Source organism: Mytilus californianus, unplaced genomic scaffold, assembly GCF_021869535.1.
Source record: "Mytilus californianus isolate M0D057914Y unplaced genomic scaffold, xbMytCali1.0.p SCAF_11, whole genome shotgun sequence".
NCBI lineage: Eukaryota > Metazoa > Mollusca > Bivalvia > Mytilida > Mytilidae > Mytilus > Mytilus californianus.
The window spans coordinates 10103269-10130169 of record NW_026262593.1 but is presented as its reverse complement, the minus strand read 5'-3'; the positions used below and the strand labels follow the sequence as shown (position 1 = coordinate 10130169).

Sequence of the window (26901 nt, the reverse complement as noted above, 5' to 3'; positions counted from 1 at the left end):
TGCTGATAATTCTTGTTATTCAAAATTTCTATCAATTTATGCTCTTCAACTTCGTACTTTATTTGACCTTTCACTTTTTTTAACTCGAGTGTAACTGATGAGTCTTTTGTAGACCGCATCTGGCGTACAAACTATAAGCCTGGTATCTTTCTTCAGATTTTCTATATTGACTGACTTGTAGATGTTATCTAGCTGATCATATTTGCTATTTAAAGTTTCTATCTATCACTATTTTACCTAGTTGTCACGATAATATGCAAACAAATGACAACAAAAAATGGAAAAAATGTCACTAAACGGCAATAACGCTTAGACAATGTTAGAAATCTTATTTACAGATCCTCTCTTGTTTGTCGTTTTTGCTATTGAAAGTTTATATCTATCTGGGATAGTTTTTAGGATGATAGGCAAACAAAATGTCATTTAAGGGCAATAACTTCTATATGGAGTGGACAAACGATTTCGATTGTTTAACTTATTTGTAGATCATGTCTTGCTGACCATTTATGTTATAAAAAGTTTCTCTCTATCTTTTATAGTTTTTTTCAAGATAATCGGAAAAATGAAATTTTTTTTTTTGTAGGTTAGTCTGAGATGGTCTTATACTGATCTTCCTCTAAATAATATAGGCTTCGGAAAGCTAGACACAGTAAACAATTCCTAAAGTCCTTTTCAATCCGCAACATTCCATACCACTTATCCAATAAGTCCAGTGAAATATATAAGTTCTATACAAGTGTGGTGGAGTCAGATATGTTTGCGACCGCGCAATTCTCGCCCTTACCAGGAACAGTGATGTAATAGCACAACATAAGAAAAAAGTGAAAGATTTTCATGAAATATATCAGCTCTCATTGCTAATGTTTGTTTACTTCATGTATATTAAATATTAGATTTCCACTGACAAAATGCTTAGTAAAATGTTATAGGTTATATCTGCCTATAAGTATGTTCAGCATATTAACATTTTTATCAACAAAACAAGCATATTTGGACATTACCATTCATTTCCCATTTTTCGATTCCCCCGATGATTTGCTTTTCTTTATTGAGACTAAGTTTAAGGTCCTTGACTAGCTTCTTCATCAGTTGGAATGAATTGGAATACTTTACAGCATCCCATTCAGTAAAGTCACAATGAGCCCAAGGATTTCTTATATATCGTCGTACCTATCATGAAACCAAATTCATTCTACATGTATGCCATCACTATGTTAAGAATTGATAAGGAATTGGTAAGCAAGTTAGGTAGCAAGGCACCAAATTGTTTTTGAAAGTGATTGTAAAGTTGTGTCACAGCGACATCATATTACATTTTCCTTACGTGATTCTTGAACAAGATATTATTTTTTTAACACCAAATAAAAAGTAGAATTTAAAGTTTTTTTGGGAAAACTGTCAAACCACTTACAGTAAAAAATGCGAAACCTTTATCAGTAGATTTTTTTTAAAGTGTAATCTTTTCTAAATGTACAAACTATTCATTTATTTATTATGTTCTGTTAACGATATATAGGGATATCGAAAACTTTATTATTTTTGAATTTTTTTATTGAAAATTTCTTATTCTCAAAAATAATGAACGTCTCGAATATTTAGTGAAATGCCTAGTTCACACCAAGTATTCAATCTGTTAGCGTAACTTGGTTTATTTTGGTACCTCTCGTAATATGAACATTTACTTTTAATAAAGATTTTTATTTTAATGAATTTTTGATACCGCTGGTTTCACAAATAAATATCATTACTACGGAACACATTAAACAAATACTATGAGTGGCGCAAATTATAAAAAGTTAAATAACAAAAATACCGAACTCAAAGGAAAATTCAAAACGGAAAGTCCCTTATCAATTGGCAAAATCAACAGCTCAAACACAGATATAAATCTACACAGATACTTTACGTACATCTTCGGCATCAGACTTTACGATTGGAGCGAACTGGTCAATATTGATGATCAATCCCAGCAAAGCGGAGGAGTCACATGTTTCATCAAAGCCTGTATAATGTACCATATGTGTTTGTAGGAATAGCTTGGATAGATCCACAACACTCTTGATCATGTAGTCGTACTTTGCTTTATAATAACCATGTTTTACTTTGTTGTTGTTGACTGCTTCGTAATTAAGGGATGTCTTGTTTGTTAATGGATGTTTTTGTAAATGCTTTGAAAAAGTTTGTGTATCAAGGCTATGTTTAATAGATAACTTATAACAAAGTTTTGTTAAAGCTGGAACAACATATTTCCTCATGGCTGGGGATATTACGCCGTGTAGGCATATTCCAACAACCAACCATCTTTTCTGAACATCGTCTAAGTCTGCTGGTTTTGCTGAAAATAAGGTTGAAAAATGAAATGTTTATTCAAAGTATATTAGTTTAGGACAGTGATGGAGTTTTACAGTTGATGTACAATTGGTGTTGAATAAGCATTGTTTCTTGCAAAATACGTGCATTCTACTGTTATATTTCTTTGATATTGTCATATAAGACATGCGTCGGTGACTTTGTAAAAATTCAAATTGTTCAAATAATAGGGTTTCAGTTTTCTTACGAATTAATATAAATGTATAAAACTTTTTTTGTTAATGAAAAAGGCAAAGAAGTCAGATGAACTTACTGTAACTTTTATGGAACGATTAAAGCTGCAAAGGTTGTCCTTAACAACATCTATGTATGCTTATTGCACTCTTTAAACGCAGAATTGGTCATGGTTGTTAAGAATGGCCTTTAACAGCGAAACTGAAGCAATATCTGTCTAAATTAAATTTGTTTGGAACTTTTATTAACTCTTACAGTGACATTGATAATATGTTTGCTTAAAATTATCAAACATTCTTTATCTATGGGAACTAACTTTGAAAGGGGCGTAAGCGGTCAAATCATGTTTTCCAATTTGACTCAAATTTTCATATCATGTACATTTATTACAACTAAAACGTATATCAAAGTTACAAAAAGTTACAAAAAGTCCGATTAAAAAAAATTAACAATGCATGGACTAGTTATAATACATCAGTATTACGTGTGTATTTTAGACTAGACGTCATATTATTAATCACCGAGATTACGTACGAAACATGGCATTTGACCCTATATAAACATAAATATGAATGTAATAAAATTGTACGGTATCAAATCTATCATATGAGCACTTTGACACTAAACATCTTTTCAGTGATGTTCGAATACTCAGACAAGCACGTGCAGTCGTATAATGACAATTGTCTTTAGATTTGTTTGAAAATCATTATTTTTATCTGTAGAAGAAAGATCTATTTTCAAACTCAACAAACTTAGCCCATGTGTAACCCATCTCAAGCTAAGCGTCAAATTGAAGAATCATTCAAATGAGGTTGATTTGTTTTTACTTGCAACCCAATAATACAAGAGATATTTTGATCATATTTTGACCCACAATAACTGTTCATTACGAAATATAATTATAATATTCCGCTTTAAGAAATATTCTCAAAAAAAAAATCATATTTCATTTTTTGGTCTTAATAATAGTTTATATAACAATAAGAACCTGTGGTATGATTGTTCATTAGATAACTCTCCACCAGAGACCCTTTAAGGAAATGTAATAGACACAGCAAAATAGTTGTCCTTTTCTAGATAAGGATCTATATTCCAATTTAACACGTAACCGCTTTAAAAACATATTACGTAAGAGACGATCATTTGTTCCCTATTTTTTATGTTCCTTCATTGGATGGCGATGTCCCTTTGGCCCTTCTTACAGTGCAAATATCTCAAAAAAATCGTTTGTTTTGCTCGTGTCCGTAGGATCATTTTAAATTTCAATGAACATAACCTAGGTATAACAGGTATTTCCTTAAAATATTGACACCTTGATGTATTAACTAAAAACCAATCTTTATCAATAAATTTGTGATTATCACTTATGTTTAACCAGTTATCTTCTGAATTCCTATGACAACGGTACCATTCTTTAAACACAATGCACTACATTTTGAAGTTTAGTCGTTATGTGATTATTAAATGATGTACGAATACCTATTACTCGTTGATGTTTTGAAGCTATCACATTGATTTCATCTTGTAATTCTTTCGGGATAGAACATTTTATGCCACTTGACGTCGAAGGTTCTTCCTCCATGTTCTGTTAGTAACAATGCTGGTTTTTTTTTATCTGTCACAGCATGTGATCTTATAGATTGTCTTCCATCTCTGTATCTTTGTTACATCATTTGACATCAATCTTTTTAGTGTTAATTCATTCTAGGAAAATAATATTAAGAAGCATACAGTTTGTCATTGGTCAGGAAGAAGGTTATATTTGGTTTGTAAAAATGTTTTACCCATTATGTTATCTTAAAAAATTTGCAGGATAACACTAAAAATGTTTTATAAAAATGCTTATTCGCATGAAGATTGATGCATGCAAGCAGTAGACGTTTAATAGAAAAGGTATTAAAACAAATAAATGTTCTTAGACGCTTGAAATTCAGATTAAAAAGGAAATAACTAAAAATATATCGAACTTTTATTATGCCAGTTCTTGGATATTCTTCAGAAGTTTTGGATAATAGAAGATTAGAAGCATTACAGCTGGAAGCAGCACGTATTGTCACTGGTCTAACAAGCTACGCTAGCCCTCATTCACTCTATTTAGAAAAGGGATGGGAAGGGTTAAAGATTCGACGGGAAGTTAAAAAATTAACTTTACTTTACATTATTATGAATAGGGATATTCCAGAATACTTATTAGATTTAATACTCCAACCGTGGCAGAAACAAACAATTACAATCTATGAAGTAGTCAAAATATATACCAAACTCCAAGCAGATTGTCCCTTTATCAAGAATCTTTTATTCCATCTAGTATGAAATTCTCTCGATATGACTTTTAGAAATGGACTCTCTTGAAATATATTTTAAACAGAAGTATTATAAAAACTAATCACCCCTTCATATCAAATTTACATTTTGCGATAGATATTTAAATGTTTTTCACGCAAGATTAAGAAATAAATGCAGTGCGCTTAACATGGATTTGTATCATGCAAATATTAAACCCAATGCAATGTGTCAATATGGATATTTATATGAAAATGCTCATAAAATAAAAACAAAGCGTTAAATAATTTCATGCGTTTGAAGCGCTATTCTGGATTTACCTTTCATCAGTGACGGTCAAAGCCGAATATTTGAAAACCAAGAATGAATAATAACCTAAACAGTTGAAGAGCTATATGACCAGAAGGGACCTAAAAAAAAATAGCCAAATTTATCTAAGGTCAGCTTTGCCTGAGGGAATTGAAACCTTTGTTTCTTATAATTTCAAAATTTATAAACGGACAATTTTAGTAAGGTTTGTTATTGATCATGTCAGTACCGAAGTACTGATTACTGAGCTGATGATACCCTAGGAGACTGATAGTCCACCAGCAGAGGTATCGACCCAGTGCTGTAAAAAATGAAAACAACACGTTAAATAATTTCATGCGTCAGATGCGCTTCTCTGGATTTACCTTCATCAGGAACGCTCAAAGCCGAATATTTGAAAACCAAGAACATATAATAGCCAAAACAGTTGAAGAGCTATATGACCAGAAAGGACCTAAAAAAATAGCCAAATTTATCTAAGGTCAACTTTGCATGAGGGAATTGAAAACTTAGTTTCTTATACAGCACTTGGATGGTGTAAACTTCCCAAAATAACGTGTATGGTGTAATGGTGTATGGCATATGGTGCAATGGTAGAAGGTGTATGGTGCTATGGTGTATGGTGTAAGGGGAATGGTGTAATGGTGTATGAGGAATGGTGTGATTGTGTAACGTGCGATCGGGAATGGTGTGAATGAATGGTGTACGACATTTCATTGGTTGAAACCGAAGTTCATTTTATTTTAATTTTTCGGATTGTAAACATAAACAATAATAATAATCCTATTGTTCTTTTTTCCCAGTAAAGCAAATTACTTTACTCGTTAGACTCTATGTCATATATATTTAATATACACATATTAAAAAATCTTTTTTTTTTATATTCTTATTTACATTAAACAATGGCTTTATAATTACACACTTGTGATCACATGCAGTTATCATAAAAGAAAGGATTTTATTTAAACTAGAAGGCGGATAGAAAGGTTATCCACGCATCGGAACAGTATTTTTATATCACGGGTTATCAACATCATTTTTAAAGTTGCTTCGTTCCCCACTTTTGACAGTCTCTTTATAAATATCTTATCGTCATTCACCTATGTTTGCCTTGGATTTACGATTCTGTTTTCCAAAAAATGTTCAAAGGAAAATTGTACAGTGTTATTGCACATAAGGTGTTGTATAATTATGAACAATCTCGTCAATTTCGTTAGATTTGTCTTTACGGATTATAAATGATATCTTGAACGTCCGAAAAAATATACTTAGCTATGTGAAACGGAATGAAATATTTGCCACTTGATATTTAGCCACCAACAAAATCAACCAACCGACATAATATACTAACAGTATACTTTTCCTAGAAGAGAACTTCTCATACTTTTCATTATAAAGTACAAATGAAAACTGTCATGTCAGTCACACTGTTAGATGATGAGGTGGAATAGTTTTATTATACAAACTATCCTGAACTACTGAGTTTAAATCATCACACCTCAGCAAGCACAACTAATTTATGCGCAGACCAACCCATCACACAATAGCCCAAAAGGAATCTGTGATGTACCCATCCATATTCAGAAGTCATGGAAGTGGGAAATACAGATACTGATACTGACTTTAGTGACAGTTTTATATAACGAATACAGAGATGAAATGCTGGCACTCTAAATTAAAGCGGACAAGATTTTGTTATCATTGTATTGCAATGTTGCTGTCATTTGTATTATACAGTCCATCCTGACATCAAAATATTGCTGATTTACTATGCGGCTGCCGATATATAGATTTACATAATAAAGTGCAAATATGGTCAGTTTTGTTTGATACTTTAAAATAGTTTTGTTATACGATTCAGCCTGAGGTATCAAAACTACTGAAATTTTCTTGCGAGACAATATTTTTAATAAAAAAAGGACATGCTGGCTATCTAGATTGTTGGGGACAAATTTTTGTTGTCATTGTATTGCAATGTTGCTGTCATTTGTATTATACAATCCATCCTCACATCAAAATATTGCTGATTTACTTTGCGGCTATATGCTTATTTACTATGTGGCTATATAGATTTACATACATGACATAATAAAGTGCTAATATGATCAGTTTTGGCTGATGCTTTAAAATAATTTTGTTATACAAGTCAGCCTGAGGTATCAAAACTACTAAAATTTTCATGGGAGACAATATTTTGAATAAAAAGAGGACATGCTGGCTATCTACATGTAGATTGATGGGGACAAATTTTTGTTGTCATTGTGTTGCAATGTTGCTGTCATTTAATTTGTATAATGCAATCCATTCTGACATCAAAATATTGTTGTTTACTATGCAGCTATATAGATTTACATAATAAAGTGCAAATATGGTCAGTTTTGGTTGATTCGTTTAAATAATTTTGTTATACGAGTCAGCCTGAGGTATCAAAACTACTGAAATTTTGTTGCGAGACAATATTTTGAATAAAAAGAGGACATGCTGGCTATCTAGATTGATGGGAACAAATTGTTGTTGTCATTGTATTGCAATGTTGCTGTCATTTGTATTATACAATCCATCCTGACATCAAAATATTGCTGATTTACTATGTGGCTATATAGATATACATAATAATGTGCAAATATGGTCAGTTTTTGTTGATGCGTTTAAATAATTTTGTTATACTAGTCAGCCTTAGGTATTAAAATTACTGAAATTTTGTTGCGAGACAATATTTTGAATAAAAAGAGGACATGCTGGCAATCTTAATTGATGGGGATAATTTTTGTTGTCATTGTGTTGCAATGTTGCTGTCATTTGTATTATACAATCCATTCTGACAATAAAATATAACTGCTTTACTATGTGGCTATATAGATATACATAATATTAAAAGTGCAAATATGGTCAGTTTTGGTTGATGCTGTAAAATAATTTTGTTATACAAGTCAGCCTGAGGTATCAAAACTACTGAAATTTTCTTAAGACACAATATTTTGAATAAAAAGAGGACATGCTGGCTATCTAGATTGATGGGGACAAATTTTTGTTGTCATTGCATTGCAATGTTGCTGTCATTTGTATTATACAATCCATCCTGACATCAAAATATTGCTGATTTACTATGCGGCTATATAGATTTTCATAATAAAGTGCAAATATGGTCAGTTTTGGTTGATACTTTAAAATAGTTTTGTTATATGAGTCAGCCTGAGGTATCAAAACTACTGAAATTTTCTTGCGACACAATATTTTGAATAAAAAGAGGACATGCTGGCAATCTAGATTGATGGGGACAAATTTTTGTTGTCATTGTGTTGCAATGTTGCTGTCATCTGTATTATGCAATCCATTCTGACAACAAAATATTGCTGATTTACTATGCGGCTATATAGATTTACATAATAAAATGCAAATATGGTCAGTTTTGGTTGATTTGTTTAAATAATTTTGTTATACGAGTCAGCCTGAGGTATCAAAACTACTGAAATTTTGTTGCGTGACAATATTTTGAATAAAAAGAGGACATGCTGGCTATCTAGATTGATGGGAATAAATTTTTGTTGTCATTGTATTGCAATGTTGCTGTCATTTGTATTATACAATCCATTCTGACATCAAAATATTGCTGATTTACTATGTGGCTATATAGATATACATAATAATGTGCAAATATGGTCAGTTTTTGTTGATGCGTTTCAATAATTTTGTTATACTAGTCAGCCTTAGGTATCAAAATTACTGAAATTTTGTTGCGAGACAATATTTTGAATAAAAAGAGGACATGCTGGCAATCTAAATTGATGGGGATAATTTTTGATGTCATTGTGTTGCAATGTTGCTGTCATTTGTATTATACAATCCATGCTGACAATAAAATATAGCTGCTTTACTATGTGGCTATATAGATATACATAATATCAAAAGTGCAAATATGGTCAGTTTTGGTTGATGCTGTAAAATAATTTTGTTATACAAGTCAGCCTGAGGTATCAAAACTACTGAAATTTTCTTACGAGACAATATTTTGAATAAAAAGAGGACATGCTTACCAGGCTATCTAGATTGATGGGGACAAATTTTTGTTGTCATTGTATTGCAATGTTGCTGTCATTTGTATTATACAATCCATCCTGACATCAAAATATTGCTGATTAACTATGCGGCTATATAGATTTACATAATAAAGTGCAAATATGGTCAGTTTTGGTTGATACTTTAAAATAGTTTTGTTATATGAGTCAGCCTGAGGTATCTAAACTACTGAAATTTTCTTGTGACACAATATTTTGAATAAAAAGAGGACATGCTGGCAATCTTGATTGATGGGGACAAATTTTTGTTGTCATTGTGTTGCAATGTTGCTGTCATTTGTATAATGCAATCCATTCTGACAACAAAATATTGCTGATTAATACTATGCGGCTATATAGATTTACATAATAATAAAATGCAAATATGGTCAGTTTTGGTTGATTCGTTTAAACAATTTTGTTATACGAGTCAGCCTGAGGTATCAAAACTACTGAAATTTTGTTGCGTGACAATATTTTGAATAAAAAGAGGACATGCTGGCTATCTAGATTGATGGGAATAAATTTTTGTTGTCATTGTATTGCAATGTTGCTGTCATTTGTATTATACAATCCATCCTGACATCAAAATATTGCTGATTTACTATGTGGCTATATAAATATACATAATAATGTGCAAATATGGTCAGTTTTTGTTGATGCGTTTAAATAATAATTTTGTTATACTAGTCAGCCTTAGGTATCAAAATTACTGAAATTTTGTTGCGAGACAATATTTTGAATAAAAAGAGGACATGCTGGCAATCTTAATTGATGGGGATACTTTTTGTTGTCATTGTGTTGCAATGTTGCTGTCATTTGTATAATGCAACCCATTCTGACAATAAAATATAGCTGCTTTACTATGTGGCTATATAGATATACATAATATTAAAGGTGCAAATATGGTCAGTTTTGGTTGATGCTTTAAAATAATTTTGTTATACAAGTCAGCCTGAAGTATCAAAACTACTGAAATTTTCTTACGAGACAATATTTTGAATAAAAAGAGGACATGCTGGCTATCTAGATTGATGGGGACAAATTTTTGTTGCCATTGTATTGCAATGTTGCTGTCATTTGTATTATACAATCCATCCTGACATCAAAATATTGCTGATTTACTATGCGGCTATATAGATATACATAATAAAGTGCAAATATGGTCAGTTGTTATTGATGCGTTTAAATACTTTTGTTATACTAGTCAGCCTTAGGTATCAAAATTACTGAAAAATTGTTGCGAGACCATATTTTAATTAAAAAGAGGACATGCTGGCTATCTAAATTAATGGGTATATTTTTTGTCGTCATTGTGTTGCAATGTTGCTGTCATTTGTATTATACAATCCATTCTGACATCAAAATATTGCTGATTTACTATGCGGCTATATAGATTTACATGATAAAGTGCAAATATGGTCAGTTTTGGTTGATGCTTTAAATAATTTTGTTATACGAGTCAGCCTGAGGTATCAAAACTACTGAAATTTTCTTGCGAGACAATATTTTGAATAAAAGAGGTCATGCTGGCTATCTAGATTGATCAGGACAAATTTTTGTTGTCATTGTATTGCACTGTTGCTGTCATTTGTGTTATACAATCCATCCTGACAACAAGATATTGCTGATTTACTATGTGGCTTCATAGATATACATAATAAAGTGCAAATATGGTCAGTTTTTGTTGATGCGTTAAAATAATTTTGTTATACGAGTCAACCTGAGGTATCAAAACTACTGAAATTTTGTTGCGAGACAATATATTGAATAAAAAGAGGACATGCTGGCAATCTAGATTGATGGGGACAAATTTTTGTCATTGTATATGTTGTTTTGCAATGTTGCTGTCATTTGTATTATACAATCCACCCTGACATCAAAATATTGCTGATTTACTATGCGGCTATATAGATCTATATAATAAAGTGAAAATATTATGGTCAGTTTTGGTTGATGAGTTAAATAATTTTGTTATATGAGTCAGCCTGAGGTATCAAAATTACTGAAATTTTGTAGCGAGACAATTTTTTTAATAAAAGGAGGGCAAAAACATTTCCAAATTTTTTAACCCTATATAAATTAACAGATTGACACACTTCCCATTTCCATTCTCAATTTTATAATTATAAGTTCAAATATGGTCAGTTTTGGTTGATGCTTAAAATAATTTTGTTGTACATGTTGTACATGTACCAGTCATCCTGAAGTATTCATTTTTGGCATTGTATGTCGATTTTATCTGAAAACCAAGTTTATAAGATTTACGATACATGTTAAAACCGATAATAATAGCATTGTAACCAATATCGTTTTTAATTTATAGATAGGCAGATCGCGGATAAATTTGCATTACAAGCAAAGTTTTATGCGTACTTTATTTACAAATACATGTATATATATTTAATCTGTATTGTTTATATAACCATCATAGGCATGACCACGGAGATTTTAATTTTATACATTAATTTACAATATTGTGATCAAAATTCGTTTTTTAAATCAAATAAATAATTTTGTAGTCGCACGCTTTCTTTGAAATTTAATTGCATTATGGGTAATTTCGGATCGTGTAGATAGAATGGGGAATGGTGTATGGTGTAATGTGTAAGGTGTATGGTGCAAAGGTGTAACGTGTATGGTGTAATGGCACAAGGTGTATGGTGTAATGGTGTATGGTGAATGGTGTAATGGTGTATGGTGTGAGTGGGAAGTTTACACCATCCAAGGACTGTAACTTCAAAATTTATATACGGACAATTTTAGAAAGGTTTGTTATTGATCAACATTATGTCCTCTAGCTCATGTAAAAATTATGCAGCTCCATGGAATACATTATTTTTTTTAACTTAGAAAAGAAAACTCTGATGATAATAGCATGTATAGTTACTCTATAGATTTAAAAACTCTAATTTTTATCAAAATGTAGAATTTTTTTAAAACGACCAATCGCTTTTCATTATATTTAGACATTATTGCTAATCATATAAACATTTAAGTTTATTTACTTGTTTTGTTGACCACGAATTGAATTATTCAATTTATTCAAAGATATGGACCATCCATTTGATTTTATATAGAATATCATATATGTTGACAACAATAATGTGCTTGCTTTGAAAATAAAATTTACATTTAGAGTGAATGTTTATTCCCAGATTAAAACATTCTACTTGGTTTTTGACAAATAAATTTACGGTCAACTCGACTTTTAGAAATCGATGATCTACGTCGTTTCAATTTTTGTTCATTTCATGTCTCCATATTAATATTGTATATGATGCTATTCACATGTATTTTATTTTGTTCAGTAATTTATTATTTGTGTGTAATGAAGAAGACGTTCTAAGTTGAAAAACCTTTGACTGGTAAAAATAAAACCCTAACAACTGAGAGAATTGTATAAAAAAACATCTTAGACAAAAGGCTATGTGTTACATATACTAGTAAAAACAATCTTTGAAAATGAAATAGCTCTTGTATGAAAAAAAATTCAGTACTAAAGCCTACTTGATAAAAACAAAACTTACTATTTTTTTCATTGGGAGAATTGTGTGCCAATAGCAGAATTCATTTACAACTATGCTGGTTCTAAATATCAGCGTTTCCTTTCCATTTATTTTCGTGGATACCAATTTTCATGGCTTGAGGAGAAATTGTATTTTCGTGGATATTTCATTTCGTGGTTTTGATCATGTTTCCATACAAGCATATAGAAAATTTGAACTTCGTTGAACATTTAAATTCGTGGATCACTTTTACCCACAAAATCCACGAACATTGGTCTCCAATGAATAATAATGAATCCACAGTATTCATAATAAAAAAATCAAATCAACATTAGATGATAATAACATTTTGTTAAATGTACCTCCTTCAAAGGGCCATTAGCTACGATTTAGACAAAAATTTATATACAATTATTTTTGTTTCAAGTATAAATAAAAGAGGACTTTTGATATAATATTTCGTTACAAGCAGTCAGTTTGTCTCAAATTTGTCAAAATAAGCTCAAAAACATCGATGATGTATCATTGACTTGCAAGTCAATGATTTAACCTCATTTTATCCGTATTCATGTGGCCTTCAATTTAACCCTTTAGGTAGAGATGGGTTACGCATGTACTAAGCATGTTCAGCTATTAAAAGGGAAAGAATGTCAACATTTGGTTGGCGGATTCAATCCACAAAAGATCATTCTTATACAGATAAAAACATATTTTAACCTATAATATGAAATCAAACATATCTAGAAAAATCCTTTGCACCTGCTCGCTTTCTATTGCTATTTCTATTAATGACCGTCGTCAGTCTTTGGAGGTCATCGCAATAGTTAAATGGACGGCATCTAGACTGAAATACACGAACTGCTCATACATATTATCGAGTCCATGCATTGTTAATTGTTTATTTTAGACTTTTTGTAATTTGGATATACGATTTAGAATGATAGAAATCAAATATGAGAATTTGAGTGAAATTTGTGAACATAAATTTGACAGTTGTGCCCCTTGAACTAAAAGTTAAAACGTTTCAATAATTCGGGTGTTCCGAAATCATTGTATATAAAGTACTTATTTTCTGTTATCTAATAACCATTTAATATTCGTTCAATTTGTTTTGGGTTGTTTTTAGTAATTATGTTTAAGTATTGAATGTTTTTGTTACAAGAGCTATTCGATTTTAAAAGGCTTGTTTATATATAATACATAACCTTCTGTTTAAGTTTTTCTAAGTGTATGTTCATATTGCATATAAACATTCGGTTAACAACTGCTGCCTGTAATTTGAAAGCAACACATTTTTGACAAAAAAAGAAATAAATTATCGCAATGTAAAGCAATATGTAAAACAGAAAGGATATAAAAAGTTTCTCGGAGCGTTGAATTGTTATTTTTCACTACCGTAAGAGTTATGTGAACCTGCCATTGTTCTTATGATTTGACAAACATTATTAATCAAGTGCATATCAGAACTCTCTTTTCGCACTCAAAACTTGATACTGGTCGAAATGAAATTATTTTTGCAAGTCTATAGCTATGAAAACACTTTTAAAATAACAATAGATATAAGAAGATGTGGTATGAGTGCCAATGAAACAACTATCCATCCAAGTCACACTTTGTAAAAGTAAACCATTATAGCTCAAAGTACGGCCTTCAAAACGGAACCTTGGCTCACACCGAACAGCAAGCTATAAAGGGCCCCAAAAATATTCACATTATTCTATCAATTTCCCTTTTTATTGAGATAAGAGGCCAATGAATTAATAATGTGTCATGTAAGGGCTGTTTTAATTCAAGTATTGGGGACCGCTCATTATTTATCTCCAGTGGGCCGGCAGAAAAGTAGGGGGTCATGAGAAAAATGAAAACTGATAGAAGGGTGTCACTCCTTTCCAGGTTGATCAAGCAGGGGGTCATGATTTTATTGGCCATAGATTCACTGATCGCCATATTGTGCCATAGACTATATTGTTATTGTGGGCCCTTCAGAGCTAACTTGCAGCTTGATGTGGGTTCCACATGTTGAAGAAATAAATGTGGTGACTTCTGAATGTTATTTCTACTTTTGCATGTAAAATAATAAATGGATTTACATATAAATGGAAATAAAGATATTCAGCCCAAAAATATGTCTCCTAGTTTTTACATTTTGCAAAATATCAAACTGTCACTATCAGTGATCTAACTTGAGCTAGTCACTTTACTCTTTGACTAATAATAAAGTCAAGTGAGAAATGAATTTTGCCAAAAAACGTGCAAAATTAATCATTTTTTATATTTTTTTCTTAGATGTTATAGGACTAAGAAAAAAATTGAAAACAAAACGTTTAATAATTTCATGCGTCCGAAGCGCTTTTCTGGATTTACCTTCATCAGGAACGCTACTAGGAGAAGTGACTATAAAACTGGTTTCAAAATCCTGGCTTCACCACAGCAAAAATAGACTTTCAGTTTGCTCTCAAGTCTTATGGAATAATTTTACATATTATACATATAAAACACAATTTATAAAAGATTGATCACATTAAAAAGTCGTGTTCATTTGATTTGAATATTTCATTTTCCTTTCAATTTTTTACATTTTTTAAAACACTTGAAGACTGCGCTGCTGGAATGTTGGTACATAGAAAAGTTCACAATTGGGAAGCTGAAATCATCTCTTTTGTCGTAAATTTTTAAATTGATATATTTCAGACGTCGGATAGTCGTAGTTTTTTTCTCCTCTTAACCAGATAATCTCTTACATATACAACCACTGACAAATCAAACTTTGGATGTGCAAATATTTTATTTTATAGAATGAAAGATTGCAAAACAATGACTATAAGACATGTTTTTTTTTCATTTGAGTATGATAAAGACAGTTTAAGTGGCAACGTAAACATACATTGTTTTGGAAATGGTATGCTATAAAATAAAAATCTATAACACATTAGAAATTTATGCTAGCAATGATTTAACATTAAATCGAACATATATTATATTTGTAGCCTGTCGCCGAGCAGTGGCCGACATTTTCTTCATTGCTGATAGCTCGACAAGTATAGGTATCACTGCTTTCAACGATTTGAAGAGATTTGCAAAATCTGTTGTGAACAGGTTTACAATTGGTCCAGACCACATAAAGATTGGTCTCATTACATTTTCTGATGATGCAGAAATGCAATTTACACTAAATACGTACCGTAGAAAGTCTGATGTTATAAATGCTGTCTTAAATATTCCATACATTACTGGCATTACCAATACACATAAAGCCCTACAACTGCTTGATAAGTATGGATTTACGAGAGCTAGTGGCGGACGAGGAAACACAGTCCCTAAGATTGCAATCGTTGTTACAGACGGAGCGTCAACTAAACCATTGCGTACGAAAATGCAAGCAATTAAGGCAAAAAATCAAGGAATTATCATGTTTGCAATAGGTAGGTTAGAATAAAACAAAACGGTAAAAAATGAAAAGGTTTAAGAGCGCATATAAAGGCGACGGTATGACTGTAAAAGTCGTATCAAAATTTTAACATACGTGTAGGTGAATGCAGTAGATACGTGATCAATAAAAATGAATTCATATATTATTCAAAAAGGGAAGTCATTTCAGTATCAATCTCGCTATGAAATCGGAATAAAATTCTATACCACAACATGCTACGTCGAACTAACACTGTAAAATATACAACTACAATCATTGTCTAAACAAATGGAATAAGCACATGGAATAGGGCGAATTTCCCCTGAAATTCATTCACACACAGAGTCAAAATCTGGAAGTTGTTAAGACCTACTTAAATTTAATTCATAAACATTAAAGATTTCTCTATAAATTTAACTATTTCCATAAGATAAACAATTGTTTGTCAGTGCTGCATATTGTTGTTGAAGACCGTGCGTGTTTAAACAATATGATCACAAATCATTAAGTTTCACATTGAATGATATACCTGAACTAAAAAATGAATAAGTTTGCATCTTAAAGACAAAACATATCTTTAATTCGCACAGAATATTGCGTCTATAATTACCAAGTATTTAAACAAATTTACCACAATTGCAGTCTTGAAACCTCTTGAGGCATTTACAATGTGTTCCCATGTTTCTCCAGAAAACGTCATTATGCTGTTAGGCACATGTGAAGCAGTTCTACCGTGAATCTAAGTTTAAATTGGAAATTTTTTTGAAAAAAGATCTGATGGGAAATGAATCAGTGGCAATTGGTCATACCTCTATTTTATCTATAAGTAAAAATCAAATCTTTGCACACAAATTAACCAATGAGAAGATGTGTCATGAATGTTCTTCTGAAATAATAACAAATAAATAAGACATCCAATGTTTGCAAGACTTCAAACACATATTTTATATATAGTAGTTAAACATGGATATAATATATTGAATACAAATAAGAATTAATTTACTTTTTCACCAGGGGTTGGACCATACATTAATCAGTAAGAATTGGATATCATGGCGTCCAGTCCTAAATCAAAGTATTCGTTTTCTGTAGACAGCTATGCTGCTCTTTCGTCAATCGAAAGTTCATTAGCTAGAAGGATATGTATTGTTACTAACTAACTTAAGTATTTCTTAAAAAAAGAAGTAATTATAGCATGCATTTGAGATCAGTCATATTTGGAAAAAAAGTGTGAATTGTTTCATGTATTTTTTTTTTGTTATCTTTTGTTCTACAGTTTTGCCTGGTGTTTTTTTTTTTTTTTTTTTGTTATCCGACAATATAAGCTTGCATTGTGATTTTTTGTAATGGATTTACCCTTGAACAACCCTTACACGTTAAAAAACAAAAACAAAAATTAACGCATTTGTTATATGATCGTTGTCCAGTATTAACCTTTTAACTTTAAAGGGGCACTAGCTACGAGATATATAAAAACTCTAATATATGATTTTTTTTTGTTTTGTTCAATCATTAATGAAAGTGAAATAGTGAAATGATTATTCGCTTTTAGCCGCGAGTATGGTTCAATTTTGTCAAAATAAGCTAAGAAAAATTGATGATGAATTATTCACTTGCAAGTGAATAATTCGACCTCATTGAAGTTTCCTCGTTTGAAGCGTTAAATACAGATACTGTTAAACGAACGTTATTATCGAGAGTTTGTGTCGGTAAGTACGATAGTAACCGTACGACATTTATAAACAATTACATCTCAAGTATTAAACAGTTTGAATATGTTATGGATACACTATACATTAATAACTTCTTATCCAAAGGACAACATTTAGCATTTATATGTTTCTGATTTTGGACACGAATATGAAAACATAAGGAGATAAACTAGTTTTGTTAGATATAACCTGCCTTTTTTAACGTCTACCATTGAACTATAAAAAGGCTCACACAAAACAGCACAGGAAAAACTATCAATGTGATAACGTTATGAATCACTTCTATGTTGAAGGCATAATTATGATAAAAGAAAACAAAAACATACGTTCGAAAATAAAGAAAAACACAATAAAAAAAAAACAATCACGCAAAGAATAATGCTCGCGAATATTGACAGCAAGGCAAAAATATGTATTCTGATAATATGAAAGCATGCTGCGTTACACTCTAATATAATATGCTGTTCTTAAAAGTAAATTTCATAAAAGAACACAACCGCCTAAGTGGTCTCATGACGGCGGGTAGTGGGTTGGAAACCCGGCCGGTCAAACCAAAGACTTAAACATTGATATTTGGTGCTTCTCCACCAAGCAATCGACAAGATGCTTTTTCTTTTTGTCTTTGAGAAGGTTCTGTATTGCTTCTGATCTTACCTCCTATACATTTCTGGGAATATTATTGGTTAAAAGCGACCGCGTGGAGACCCTGTATACTGTACATGGGGTTGGTAGGCGTGGGTTATTTTAATACACGGTTAGTAGTGATGTTACGTCCCTTTATAAAAACAACACGGCGTTGAGGAAAAATCTGAAACATATCACCCGGACAACAGACGAAGAAATTGATGATGAATGATAGAAATAAATCCAGAAAACACATTAAAAGCTAACAAGTTGTCATTGTTGGCATTTGTTTTTGTATAAGACCAATGGAAGTAGGTTTTTTATATTGAAGACTTGATCACTTTAAAAGGCCACTAGTCTAATTTACTGACCCCATATAGATTATAGTAGGTCAATAGCACACTGTGTAACTAATAATATGAGTAAAAAAAAGCAAGTTGGCCAGTAGTGATGCACAATTAGTACCCAGTGGAATACTGACTGTCTGAAATATCAATCCACCAAACACAACGAATATGTTATCGATCAAAAGGTCCAGCATTTTAATGATATCTTTCTCGGTGTGTTTGTTTTTAGAATCATATATGAATATCACATTATCATGTTCTCGTTCTGAATATGCATTGTATTTGCCACTGGGCTTTAAATATCCACCCGTCCATCATATATACAACAACGTCATAAAACATACAGGAAGACAAGACCTATAAATAAATAAAACATTTGTGCTAAACATAGACATGTTAACAACTGTACATAATAAAAGGTGTACGTCATTGTATTAAAATCACATAATTTGTTTTGTTTTAGCTGTAGGGACAACTACCCCACAACCACAACCATATATAAGTACACGTGAGTCTTTTAAGAAATTGTTAGTGCATTAAAAATTTCTTTTTTCCTGCTTTTGGGATCTGATATTTCAAATGTCACGCTTTTTAACTTAATATTATTCAAGACTTATTCTTTCATTTGTAAATTTTCCTTTTCTTCCAAACAATGATCGAATTACTCTTTTCTGATGAGTGTAAATATTTTTCAAATCATTTCAATACATGTTGTTACAGTATGAATAATCTGAGACCAACAATCGTAATATCTTGGAAAGTGCGTTAAAAGGACAACTATCGACCTTCAACAGGAATCAATATTCATAAGTATATGTCAACCTTTAAGCTCATATAAAGATCAGAGAAACTGAAAACCGTCATCAAATTCAGATATTATTTAATAAATTTAGCTATGTATGGGTAGAACAATTTTATACGAGTATACGTTATGCTTTCGTGTAATTTTATTATTTGTAATGTACGGACCGTTATTGATTGACGTAAACAACTACATTGTACTATACGTTATGTTGTTTTGTAGCCATACCACCGTCACCACGTAAGTAAATTTGCATTTAGCTAATAGTCTAAAGGGAATACATTATTAGACAAATATTTAATATATAATGAATGAAATGTAGAACTAGTTTTGCTCATTGTTGAAGGCAGTACGTTGACCTACAGTTGTTAACTTCTATGCCATTTGGTATCTGGTGGATAGTTGTCTCATTGGCAATCATACCACATATTCTTATTTTTATAATAATCAAATGCAGATATTAATAGAAAAAATCTTAAATTAAATGATTTTACTGATACAAATGAAAAGAGGAGATAAACACAAACAATAAGCAAGTACTCTGTAAAATAATATCGTATTGTTTGATATAACAGTATAATATTTAAATAAGTGTGTGCCTGCCGTTCTTAGATGACTGTTGTTGATGTATCAGATGTTACACATTCATGTTTGCCTTCTACGATTAAGTTTGATTCTAAGTCATTGTTTTGTGCAAATCTGGATTGAATGTATCTTCTTAACGGCTTATGACATTTAAACATTGGTTAACTGTTGTTGCTTCTTATTTAGGACTTGCCAATGCGATGACATAGGGTGAATTAATAAAGATGCGTTGGATGTAAATGTATTGTGTTTAACAAGTAATTACAAGCACGAAATCATAAAATGTTATTTTCATTTCATACTAGAGAATACAGGACTTATATATTTTTCCAATTGAATTTTAATAATAAAAAAACCCTATTATTGACTCCCTTTGCTTTCTATGTTATTTTCTTTTTAATTTCAATCATTGGCGGTGGGGGAGTTGGGTCAATATACCTTTATTTACAGATCAGAGCGTAGGATTACCGGAACTTTGAATATACCAAAGCAGGAACTTCATATCTGAGAAACAGGCAATATATGCCACCTTTTTAAGATTTCATTCAAACATTTTTTTTTATTATTCCAAATTATCAGTCAAAAGGCGTTCATCGTTTACATGTATTTGATACCTTAATTATCAATATATATTCTACATAGTTTGATATTTACACCTATGCGCTTGAACTTTTTTGTTTGAATAAGTACTACTTTCTGGTATGTTCTTTTTGGCCGGGGCCGAGTTGGGTGTGTTATTTGCCCTATACATACGTTATTTCCTGCCTGGTTATCGAAAATACATCTTAGTGTGGCCCGTGGTTGTCTAAATGTTTATTGGGCTAAATTATTACAATTAATGTTTGCTTCTTTGCAAGATTTATTTCATTAATATTACTCCATGGCATTGTTTCTTCGATTGTGACTTGATCACCATTTTGCAAAGAATTAAGTGTTAAGAGCCGTCTTAAACTTGCAGTGAGGTGAGAGTTTTTGCTCTGTGTTGAAGGCCGCATTTTGACTTTAAGATGAAGAACAGCAACAAAAGAGCTGTTCCTTTGCTTTTTGTGTTTTTTTCTGTGCATGTACTTATTTTGTATCATGGATGGATACCCCATATCCTATCTGTTCTATTAATATTACACATGCATTATATGTATGCTACATACATCAAATACTTGAGTTGAATTAAATGATTTATCTATTCTTTAAATTGATATATTTCAGACGTCGGATAGTCGTAGTTTTTTGCTCCTTTTAACCAGCTAATCTCTAACATACACAACCACCTACAAATCAAACTTTGGATGTGAAAATTTTTTAATTTTATAGAATGAAAGGTTGCAAAACAAAGGCTATAAGACATGCTTTTTTTCATTTGAGTATGATAAAGACAGTTTAAGTGGCAACGTAAACATATATTGTTTTGGAAATGGTATGCTATAAAATAAAAATCTATAACACATTGGAAATTTATGCTAGCAATGATTTAACATTAAATCGAACATATATTATATTTGTAGCCTGTCACCGAGCAATGGCCGACATTTTCTTCATTGCTGATAGCTCGACAAGTATAGGTATCACTGCTTTCAACGATTTGAAGAGATTTGCAACATCTGTTGTGAATAGGTTTACAATTGGTCCAGATCACATAAAGATTGGTCTCATAACATTTTCTGATGATGCAGAAATACAATTTACACTAAATACGTACCGTAGAAAGTCTGATGTTATAAATGCTGTCTTAAATATTTCATACATTACTGGCATTACCAATACACATAAAGCCCTACAACTGCTTGATAAGTATGGATTAACGAGAGCTAGTGGCGGACGAGGAAACACAGTCCCTAAGATTGCAATTCTTGTTACAGACGGAGCGTCAACTAAACCATTGCGTACGAAAATGCAGGCAATTAAGGCAAAAAATCAAGCAATTATCATGTTTGCAATAGGTAGGTTAAAATAAAACAAAACGGTAAAAAATGATAAGGTTTAAGAGCGAATATATAAAGGAGACGGTATGACTGTAAAAGTCTTATCAAAATTTTAACATACGTGTAGGTGAATGCAGTAGATACGTGATCAATAAAAATAAATTCATATATTATTCAAAAAGGGAAGTAATTTCAGTAACAATCTCGCTATGAAATCCGAATAAAATTCTATTTTATTAACATGCTACGTCAAACTAACACTGTAAAATATACAACTACAATCATTGTCAAAACAAATTGAATAAGCACATGGAATAGGGCGAATTTCCCCTGAAATTCATTGACACACAGAGTCGTAATCTGAAGGTTGTTAAGACCTACTTAAATTTAATTCATAAACATTAAAGATTTCTCTATGAATTTAACTATTTCCTTAAGATAAACAATTGTTTGTCAGTGCTGCATATTGTTGTTGAAGACCGTTTTGAAACAATAATAAACATTATTAAGTTTCACATTGAATGATATTCCTCAACTAAAATGAATAAGTTTGCATCTTAAAGACAAAATATATCTCTAATTTGAATAGAATATTTCGTCTATAATTACCAAGTATTTAAACAAATTTACCACAATTGCAGTCTTGAAACCTCTTTAGGCATTTACAATGTGTTCCCATGTTTCTCCAGAAAACGTCATTATGCTGTTAGGCACATGTGAAGCAGTTCTACCGTGAATCTAAGTTTAAATTGGAAAACTTTTTGAAAAAAGATCTGATGGGAAATGAATCAGTGGCAATTGGTCATACCTCTATTTTATTTATAAGTAAAAATCAAATATTTACACACAAATTAGCCAATGAGAAGATGTGTCATGAATGTTCTTCTGAAATAATAACAAATAGATAAGACATCCAATGTTTGCAAGACTTCAAACACATAATTTATATATAGTAGTTAAACATGGATATAATATATTGAATACAAATAAGAATTAATTTACTTTTTTCACCAGGGGTTGGACCATACATTGATCAGCAAGAATTGGATATCATGGCGTCCAGTCCTAAATCAAAGTATTCGTTTTCTGTAGACAGCTATGCTGCTCTTTCGTCAATTGAAAGTTCATTAGCTAGGAGGACATGTATTGGTACTAACTACCTTTCTTAAGTATTTCTTAAAAAAAAAGTAATCATCGCATGCATTTGAGATCAGTCATAGATTTACCCTTGAACAATCCTTACACGTTAAAAAACAAAAACAAAAAATAACGCAATTGTTATATAATCGGTGTCCAGTATTAACCTTTTAATTTAAAAACAGATATAACGACTAATAATTTGAACACAACTGGCATGTTGAAGTATAGTTATTAACGATCATTAAACTTTTAAGAAAAATTTAAAAAATCTAAATGAGGAAATGACCACCAAGATGAATAAAATCTTTGGACAATTAATAACGATAAGTCGAAAAAAACAAACATACGTGTTACACCATGGCTTTAAAGGAAAAAGATGAAGATCAAAGATTGATCGAAACAAAACCCACCAGAACATGAATGTGATTGGAGGATGGAAAATTTCTCCTGCTCCACAAGTGGCACATGACATGTAATTCATTTGAAGTAAATGTTCAATGGTCAGTCGCATTTCAGGGCGAATAATCGTGAGGAAGAGGACTTGATTAACTGATAATTTGAAACTTTATCTTCATAGTAACTACACATATATATCAATTTAGCGTGTTACATTTGCAACATTTGTTATAATCATTACTAATATGCAACTGTTGTCCTAGGAACTCTGCTCTATACATGTTATACTAAGTAAATGTTAGCAGATGATACAAATCAATGCTTAATCAAAAGAACACATATTTATTAATGTTTTCGTGTATTGTTTTTCTTGTAGCTGTATTGCATAGGAATCCATGACTACACAAACTACAGTAATACATAGGTACGTGAACCTTATTTTTAAGCATAATACTATTGCAGATGTATAAAAACAAATAAAGCAGCACCATTAACAGTATTGTAAAGCATTATACTGTCCGAAAGTTTTAGTACCGATTTTCGCTGGATCGATCAATGTACGGAGATTGATTGTAAGATATTCTACAAAAGACATGATTATACAATTTTTAAAGGAAGCAGCCAAAACGTCCCCTAAAATATCATATTTAGAACAAACTGATAAACAAGTTTCTATTATTTTCATTGAGTAATACGAAAAGAAATATAGCGAAAAAGAAAAACACTCTTAAACTCCCCAACGGTTGGTTGTATCTGCTGTTCTCGTGATTGAGAATTTTTTGTCACAGTCCAGTCAGTTGTAAATATGTCATTAATACTCGGGATAAGACCAAACTGACAATTAATAAATTAAGGAATTCGGCAAAGTTGGATGAAGGTAATTTCGACCGAAAAGAAGATAAGATGGTAAAGAATATTGCATTGGTTCACAAAAGGATCCCTTAAATGTTTATTGCAAAAGTTCTTTAGCTTGCAGAGAGTGTGGTACTCTTCCTACACGAGGCATTGCATTTAAAGTCCTTTAACTGCTTAGCAAAACCAACAACCTTCTCTTTAGCATGGATTTTGCCTTCAGGACGGTTCGAGTCAAGGTAGCAAAATTTCTATATCCCAGTTCATGATACACTATTTTGCATTAATTGCCGGCAGGCAAAGATATTATGTAAAGGACTCCTATGAAAACTAGATATTGGATGTGAAATGAAAAATTTGACAGTAATGACGAAATTTTAAATTAAGGAAATTCTCAATTATAAAGGCCAGACAAGTCATAATTTAAAAAAATTAAAACAAATCCAGTTATTGAATGCAGGTTAAAACATATTCATAATAGTATTTACTTTTTTCAGTATGATGACTTGGATATAAATGAGATTGAGGTATACAGTCATGAAATTATATGGAACATTTTATGTAAGAATCCTGTGTCAGTGGTTCCTGTTCTTACTATTTTGATTTTGAAATTCAATATGTATCACTTGCAAAATGAAATGTTTTATTCATTGCAAAATGAAATGCTCTTATTCATTGCAAAATGAAATGTTTTTATTTATTGCAAAATGAAATGTTTTATTCATTGCAAAATTTTGTAACTTTTGAACGTATGTTTATCTATTTGTACATATTAGTCAATATGTCAATACGCTTCAACGTCTTACTTAAATTGGCATTTAACTATTTTGATATGAGCGTCCTTGATGAGTCTTTTGTAGACGAAACGCGCGTTTGGTTTTCAAAATTTTAATCTTGGTATCTATGACGAGTTTATTGACATTTGTTCACGAATTTTTAACGTAAAGGTATTTTTATAGAGTCACAATTAGCACACTTTTTTTTATGAATATGCATGTTCTGTTACGTCATATTTATGAATTGAACATTATATGTATTAAATTTCGCACCATGTGTAACAAAAATTAATGACACAAAATATCTTCGCACACTTCTAAAAAAAACATTTCCGATATTTTTCTACATGTAAACTAAGGCTCCGTGTTGAAGACCGTACTTTGACCTATAATGGTTTACTTTTATAAATTTTGACTTGGATGGAGAGTTGTCTCATTGGCACTCATACCACATCTTCTCATATCTATAAACGTTAGTTTTCTCAATTGAATTGTTTCATATTTTTCATGTCGGGGCCTTTTATCAGTGGAAAATCTAATGAACGAAAACAAAAGAAAATTCACTCTTCTTATGATAGAGTCGAGAAAGTCAATAATAAAACAATTCCGGTGACGATAGTGATCAAAAGTTATTTCTAAATAATAATTGTACATTTCAAAAAAAATATTTGTTAAACTGTGTTAGAAGAAATATACATGCAAATACACTATGTTTTATGTTCGGTATTTATCGAGATAATTGCATTAGAAGCTAGTGAAACTGAAATATAAAAAAATGCCAATCCTTGCTGCATATTGATTAAAAAATTGAAGAAAATCATGTACATACAAAATGTTAAGATCCTTCAGGTCACCAATTTTCGGAGTGTTCCACAAAGTCCTTAGCATGTTACAATTTCTCAAAGTTTATTTATTTTTTCACACCTAAGTTATTGAGAGATGCCGAATTGGTCATACTAGAGTGACATACGAGTATCGTTTAAAAAATGAAGATGAACCACAATGTGTACCTTGCAACTGCAAGTATACTATTAAACATGTTTTAATTCATTGTATTGACTTTGCTGATATTCGGAAGAAGCTTTTCAATGTCAATAATATGTATCATTTATTTAATAATGTTCCATTTACAAATATTGTTTCATTCTTAAAAGAAATTGGAATATATCATAAAATATAAAAAAAATATTGTTATATTTAAAACGATTTTAATTTTTATCACGTTATCTTAGTGTTGATTTTTATTTGTAAATAATCAATTTGCTTTAGTCTAGAATTTTAGTTTATTGAAAGACCTTTTGTCTGATTTTAAAAATATACCTTAAATTGTTATAATATTCGAATTAGCTGTCGCCGCGATATAGCCTTTCTGTGCTAATGCGGCGTAAAGTAAACAACAATCAATCAATCAATCTAAGTTATTGAGCACACCGGTCTGCTCTTGTCACATGTACACCCAATAGAGAAATATTGTCTTTTCGTGAATATGAAAATTTAAGTCTGTCTATGCAGGTTCAGACATTAAGAATAACTATTCTAATAAAGTAGGTATCTTTCTACTATTTTCTATAAAAATTTAAGAAATGGTCGTCTCGATTTTTTGTACATGTATTTGCGGTCTTCTCGATCTATTCAC

At 31.1% G+C, this 26901-nt stretch overlaps 2 protein-coding genes across 7 annotated transcripts in view; both read left to right on the top strand.

Annotated features, from left to right (window-relative positions):
• Positions 1 to 26226, top strand: part of LOC127719523 (collagen alpha-1(XII) chain-like) — a 565245-nt gene extending 539019 nt beyond the window's left edge. For all 6 annotated transcript variants that reach the window (XM_052225688.1, XM_052225695.1, XM_052225692.1 and 3 more), the window contains exon 19: positions 24987 to 26226. The gene's annotated coding sequence lies outside the window, so the exon portion shown is untranslated. The remainder of the gene's footprint in view (positions 1 to 24986) is intronic.
• On the top strand, positions 21692 to 23513 carry LOC127719533 (collagen alpha-1(XX) chain-like). The gene is made up of 2 exons (XM_052225740.1): positions 21692 to 22119; positions 23116 to 23513. Exons 1-2 carry the CDS (start codon positions 21699 to 21701, stop codon positions 23268 to 23270), a joined length of 576 nt encoding a protein of 191 aa, XP_052081700.1. The 5' UTR covers positions 21692 to 21698; the 3' UTR covers positions 23271 to 23513.
• Positions 26227 to 26901: the final 675 nt, after the last annotated feature.

Excerpts from the sequence above, each read along its gene's own strand:
- LOC127719533 (XM_052225740.1), top strand. The coding sequence starts at position 21,699 with ATGGCCGACATTTTCTTCATTGCTGATAGCTCGACAAGTATAGGTATC. Across the intron at positions 22,120-23,115 it reads AATTATCATGTTTGCAATAG|GGGTTGGACCATACATTGAT; the intron begins GTAGGTTAAAAT and ends TTTTTTCACCAG.